We start from the raw sequence: 6,821 nt of genomic DNA, 5'->3' as shown, positions 1-6,821 counted from the left end.
TTAAAAAGTAGGGTTTGAGTAAATAATAATTTTTTTTTTATTTTATTTAAAAAAATCCTATAACTCAACAAATTCTTCTACTTATTAAATAAAATTGTCCTAGAAATTAAATATTTTATTTTCTTCTGTTTTCTTTTTCTAAATAGCTATCTAAAATTATATAATATCAATAAACAAGCTTACTTTTTAAGTAATTATTGTTGAACAAGTGATTTGGTTACCCAGTTGTATGACCTTGTCAATTACCGGTTTGGTTCTGAAACATATTTGGTTCTGAAACATATCAGACACGGTGGAGAACTGGAGATGGTAGCGCGAAGAGAGGTCATACGGTGGACACCGTGAAGACTTGTGCCGTTACTCTTGCGGCGGCGTCTGTGTGGTCACGGTGGCTATTTATGGTGTGGGTAATGGGTTGGCAGTGTGGTAACCAAGAACGAAGAACTTGTTGGCTATGGTGTCTCAGTTTCAGCAATCATCGTGTGTTATTGCTACAAATTACCAAAAGTTTAAATCTTTTGAAATACCCAAATGCTTGTTCTTCCTCAATTTTCTCAAACATTTTTGTTCTTCACCTGCACTTGCCTTCGAAGAACCTTGTGTTAAGATTGATCCTAGCTTCAATTCGGACTCTTTCTATGCTTCTCTTATTGATAATTCAACACACAGGAACCAATTGAATCAGATACATTGCCAGTTATATGTCTCGGGGTTGCAGCATAAGGGGTTTCTCATGACAAAACTTGTTAATGGAAGTTCAAATATTGGAGAAGTTTGTTATGCACGCAAGGTGTTCGATGAATTTTGCCATCCGGATGTGTTTATGTGGAATGCTATTATTAGGAGTTATTCGAGAAGCAACATGTTTAGGGAGAGCCTTGAAATGTATAGCCGGATGAGATCGGCAGGGGTGCATCCAGATTGCTACACTTTTCCTTATGTGCTCAAAGCTTGTACTGAGTTATCGGATTTCGGTTTGAGCCGGTTAGTTCATGGTCAGGTGTTCAGATATGGGTTTGTTTTGGATGTGTTTGTGCAGAATGGCCTTTTGGCGTTGTATGCTAAATGTGGTCAAATTGGTAATGCAAGAGTAGTGTTTAATAGGTTGTGTGATAGAACTATTGTTTCATGGACTTCGATCATTTCTGGATATGCGCAGAATGGGGAAGCTATGGAAGCTTTGAGATTGTTTGATCAAATGAGAAAAACCGATGTGAAACCAGATTGGATTGCTCTGGTAAGCATTCTGAGGGCTTATACTGATGTGGATGACCTGGAGCAAGGAAGATCTCTTCATGGTTGTGTCATCAAAATGGGTCTTGAAGATGAGCCCGATTTGCATATTTCGCTTATAGCATTGTATGCAAAATGTGGTCAGGTGACAATTGCAAGATCTTTTTTTGATCAAATGGAGACGAATAATGTGATTATGTGGAATGCAATGATATCTGGTTATGCAAAAAATGGTCATGCCGAGGAAGCAGTACAATTATTTCACGACATGATCAGAAGAAATATACGACCAGATTCTGTCACTGTTAGATCTGCAGTCTTAGCTTGTGCACAAGTTGGTTCCGTTGAATTAGCACAATGGATGGATGACTATGTTACTGCGAGTAAATATAGAACTGACATCTTTGTTAACACCACCCTCATAGACATGTATGCAAAATGTGGAAGTGTAGAATTTGCTCGCAGGGTATTCGATCGTACATCTGAAAAGGATGTTGTTGTCTGGAGTGCAATGATTATGGGATATGGATTACACGGTCAAGGCTGGGAAGCGATTTGTCTTTACCAAGCAATGAAACAAGCAGGGGTTTGTCCAAATGATGTCACCTTTATCGGGCTTCTCACAGCATGCAATCATTCTGGCCTTGTAAAACAGGGTTGGGAGCTGTTCCATTGCATGAGAGACTTCGGAATTGAGCCTCGCAATGAGCATTATTCATGTGTGGTTGACCTCTTGGGGCGCGCAGGTTATCTAGACAGAGCTTTTGCTTTTGTCATGACAATGCCAATTGAACCTGGTGTGAGTGTTTGGGGAGCACTTCTGAGTGCATGCAAGATCCATCGCCATGTAATGATGGGAGAATATGCAGCAAACAAGCTATTCTCATTGGATCCTTATAACACAGGACACTATGTACAACTCTCTAATCTTTATGCTTCCTCGCGTATGTGGGATTGCGTTGCACGTGTTCGTGTTCTTATGAAGGAAAAAGGGTTAAATAAAGACCTTGGATTCAGTTTAATTGAAATCAATGGGAAACTGCAGGCATTTCATGTAGGCGACAAGTCGCATCCAAGGACCGAGGAAATCTTCAATGAGCTTCAGAGATTGGAGAAAAGGTTGAACGAGATTGGGTTTGTCCCTCATACAGATTCTGTTCTGCATGATCTGAATTATGAAGAGAAGGAGGAGAATCTTTGTGTTCATAGTGAGAGGATTGCAATTGCTTATGGGCTAATTAGTACTGCTCCTGGAACGACGCTTAGAATCATAAAGAATCTTAGAGCATGTATAAACTGTCATGCAGCAATAAAGCTTATATCAAAGCTTGTTCAAAGAGAGATCATTGTAAGGGATTCAAATAGGTTTCATCATTTTAAGGATGGTTTGTGTTCATGTGGAGACTATTGGTGAGAGAGATGAAGTGATTTATGAATGGCTCAACCTCAAGACACCATAGAGAAGATAAAGAGAAAGAGAACGTAACATCAGGACCCATTTGGATCTTCTCTTCTTTGATCTCTAAAAGACACCATTTTTGGGATTTTTTTAACTCATTTCTCTTCATTCACCATTTTTTATCTGTGTATTTTAATTGTTCCGTTTATTTTAATATTGTTATCTGTATATTCTAGTTTTTTTCTTGTGTTACTTACTTCATTTCTAGGGTTTTCATTTCTAAGGTTTGATTCATGATATTTGTGGTGTGTTGCTAAGATGTGGTTGTCAAATACTCAAATTGTGTAGTCTATTTATTGGCAAAATCTGTCCATGAATGAAACAAATACGAGAGGAAAAAGAATTTATCGATATATATCAAATGAATTGATCTATATGACTCTGAATGTTATTTTCTTGCTAAATTGATCAAGATAATGGGGAGTGGGTTTGGGGATAGTCACCTAATCCTATGGAATGGAATAAAATTTGGAAGTTGTGGTATTTTATCTGTAAGGGGTATTTGCTATTTAGAAATTCTATGATAATTCAGTATGTAACATAGAGGAGGGAATTCTGTTGGCACTCTAGAACAGCAGAAGTATGTCTTTACACTGGAACATATGATGCACTTTTTTATGTTTATGATTTGTTCCCTTTATGTTGACCTAGACATTTTGCTTTTCAAAAACAATAATAAAATATATTGATTCTGTGCATATGTGTTTACCATGGAATTAAAGGTTTGGTGTTAATTTTTATGAAAACATCACATCACTTAAATTTTTTACTTTCTTTTGTTCTGGTACTGGACAAAAAATCTGTGTTGTATTACAAATATTTGGATGAACATTTAAAGAAATATAGTTTTAGTTTCTGACCTTATAACCATGTATTTCTGAACTATTTGTTTACATTAGATTATTGCAATGTTTGAAGCTTTTATTGATATCAGTTCTCAAGTTTTAATTTGTTAATATGAATGTATCTTTTATTGCAGGTTTGTTGTACGTTTTCAGAATTCTAAAGTAGTAATTGTTTTCAGGCTTCAAGGCATAAAATTCTGACATGGATTCAGAACCCAAGTGATCCCTTTGTCTTTTTCGGCTTTCTCTTCTATGTTTAGTTGGGAACATCTCATACTCTTTTGTTTGAAGCAGAGACCCTTATTATGTGCCTAGTTATGAGTGACTTATGGCGTTCCCCGCCAGTGGACTATATGACAAAGATATCCAAATCCCTGACTCGTACCATTTTAAATCTCCTCCTAGTTCACATACTCATGAGCCAACTGAGTGAGTGCATCATAATAATCTATTTTATTTAAATATATTAATATTAATTAGTCAATTTGTTTTTTTATACATCCTTTTTCTGTAATTGTTTTGTGCTACAGAGCCGAGAATCTATTTTCTTTGAAACAGACGCATCCTTATCATGTATTGGCAATGGATCATTATAATAAAAGCATAGATAATAAGGCTTTTAATCTATTGATTTTCTCAAAGTACATTACTTTTATTCGAATTTTTTTTAGTTAGATATTTGTTTTTTAGGAAGAGGAGTACAAGATTTCAAGTTTGGTCAGTATGGGCAAAACCAGGATAATGTGCTTCGGTGATCTTGGTTTTCTTCGCCACCTCTTTTGAAAGGCTGTGCCTAAAATTGCCCATTCGACAGCCGAGCCTAGAATTTTCTATGCTCGAGTTCATGAGTTTGAGGAAATTCATATACCATTTTGTGACTTTTATAGCGATTCTATTGATAACTCAGGTATTCTCATGTGAATGTATATATATAGAATTTTTTTTGTTTAAATTATTTAAAGAACCTTTCACTTGATGTTTGCTAGAGAGCTGTGAGATTTGCAGTCTCAAGAATTATAATGAATTCTGGAAGAAAGCAAAAGAATTAAAGGATAAAGAAGCAGATAAAGCAAAGGCAATTCATAACTATGGATATTTTCTCCATCCAATTAATTTTAGTAGCATGTACCAATCTTCCCATGGAGACAAATAAATGTAGGCAACAACTGCTTTTTATTATTTGTCTTGTTTTTTTGAACTTTATATTTATTTATTTATTTATTTTATTCTCTTTGGAACTCTCCAACAATGACACAAATATTATTAGGAAGCTCTTTCTAACCTTGTGTGGGGCCAATTTGTTATGTATGTCAGATAAACTTAGTAAATATTTTATTGTTTTTTTATTTTTTTCATTTGTGTCCTGTTATGGTTTTTATTTTATTGTCTAATTCTTATTCTTGAAACTGTAGGATGAACAGTGAATCGGATGGAAGGTGAAAGAGATCTAGGATGCCTGGTCCAGTAGTCCCTAGAAAAGTATGAAAGACATTACAACAATGATATGTTTGGTAGTAACAATTCTAAAAAATACTTTGTATTAAGTATCTTATACACTTTTTACTATAATAATGATAGGTTTAGATAGTTATAGGTGGTTTTAAATTGTGATTACAGTTTGTCACGGAGAGAAAGAAAATGCAGCTGATGTTGTCACATGAATTCAATTGGAATGGTGTTTATGGTGATGGAATTCTTTGAAATTTGTTTTTTTCTTGGTTGGTTGTTTGAATTTCTATGAGGCTTTGGATTTTGGTGATGGGTTCAATGGTTTGAATTAACTGTTAGAATTTGAAATCCAATACTTACACGGAGATTGTTTGAAACAATGCACATTGACTAAGGAATACTCAGCATGCTCCTAAAGCTAATTCAACCAGTTATTCTTGGAATAAGAAAATAGAAAAGGTGATAGACAAATTGACAACCACCAAAATATACTTGAGTTGTCAAAGATAAAAGTTTAAAATAATCTTGTCTTTGAAGGTTTTTAAAGTAATTGACAGTTAATAATTTGTCATAGATTTTGTTGAATACTATTATATTTGATGTTATAATGTCTATATGTTTTCATCTAATTAAGTTAAATTCATTACAAGTCTAAAAATGTATAGAAACAGAGAGATGGCAGCTCCACCTGCTAGGGAACGTGCCCTTTACGATTACCTCATCAAGCTCCTTCTTATTGGCGATAGCGGTTTTTTCCTTCTTTCCCTTTTCCCTAATTATTCTTGTTATAATTATAGTTAATTATTATTATCTCAACATGTTGTGTTTACATAACTTGATTTTTGTTTAGGTGGATTATTTGGGTTCTCGTTTACTTTCCAGATCTTGTGCACTATATCAAATTATATAGAGGGAAATTATAACTTGGGATTTTACAATGGTTGATGTGGCAATGAGGTTGAAGAAGATGTTGGAGAAGTACTTTGATTCTCTACTTAGCTAGGCCTAGAATTAAAGTATATAGCTGAGTAGCAGGCATTTGAAGTTGTGCAAGTTACATTAAGTGGGAATGAATGTGTATTTTTTGTCCCTTTGTATTTCCCAACTTCAAAAGTTTATGGTTTGACTTTTAAGATAGTATTTGAAATATTAGTTGTTGGACTTTGTCTTGAGTTTATTTCAATTTTCTTCTTTTCTTGTACCCTGTCTACTAAGAAAAATATCTAACTTGTCTAGATTCAGATATAGATTATTAGAAACATTTTCATATCTTGTTTCCAAATGTTTTTTTTTCTTTGTTGGTTGGCTGTAGAATCTTGAGATGCATAAATCTAAGAAGGAAAAAATGCCATGCCATCTCAAACTCAAAGGCACATGACATGCACATGCTAATGCTACTTCAGTTTGGATGTCTATTTGAAATGACACGTGGCTTCGTAGTTTGGTGGTGAAGGATTATTATTATACTTTTGCTAAGATGTTCAGATTCCCAATATAGATTGTGATTGACTCATTGGTAGTTCTTTCATAATAATCTTGGAACAATGTTCTTTTTTACATCATTTTAATTTCTGCATAAACATTTCCTACTTCTCAGATGAATCAAACATTTTCAGGATTTTTGATGTAATTAATTAGCATAATTTGTGATCAAAATGGAAAGTTAAAATAGTTTGATACTTATTATTGTCAAATGTTATACACAAATTACATTAAAAAAAAATTACTGGTTAAGTAGCCTGGTATATTCAAATAGAATAAGGTCCAGTTTGGGTAAACAACTTAATTAAGTTACTTTTGAAGAAATAACTTAAACAATAAATGCTTATATTAAA

General features: G+C 34.1%; 1 protein-coding gene across 7 annotated transcripts in view; it reads left to right on the top strand.

The window, feature by feature from the left end:
* Nucleotides 1-6,342, top strand: part of LOC107635650 (pentatricopeptide repeat-containing protein At3g12770) — a 9,369-nt gene extending 3,027 nt beyond the window's left edge. For 3 of the 7 annotated variants that reach the window (XR_002362089.1, XR_002362088.1, XR_002362091.1), the window contains 5 exons: nt 288-2,715; nt 3,672-3,966; nt 4,228-4,444; nt 4,524-4,692; nt 4,950-5,363. Coding sequence is in view for 1 of the 7 variants with exons in the window: in XM_021122242.1 (XP_020977901.1) it covers nt 455-2,647 (2,193 nt within the window). In the remaining 6 variants the exon portion in view is untranslated. Of the gene's footprint in view, nt 1-287; nt 3,147-3,671; nt 3,967-4,227; nt 4,445-4,523; nt 4,693-4,949 lie in introns of those variants that run through there. The other 4 variants (XR_002362094.1, XR_002362090.1, XR_002362093.1 and 1 more) reach the window with 4 other exon arrangements.

This window comes from Arachis ipaensis, chromosome B04 (assembly GCF_000816755.2).
Source record: "Arachis ipaensis cultivar K30076 chromosome B04, Araip1.1, whole genome shotgun sequence".
Lineage (NCBI taxonomy): Eukaryota > Viridiplantae > Streptophyta > Magnoliopsida > Fabales > Fabaceae > Arachis > Arachis ipaensis.
The sequence above is the reverse complement of the archived record's forward strand: the minus strand, read 5'-3'. Positions and strand labels throughout refer to the sequence as shown.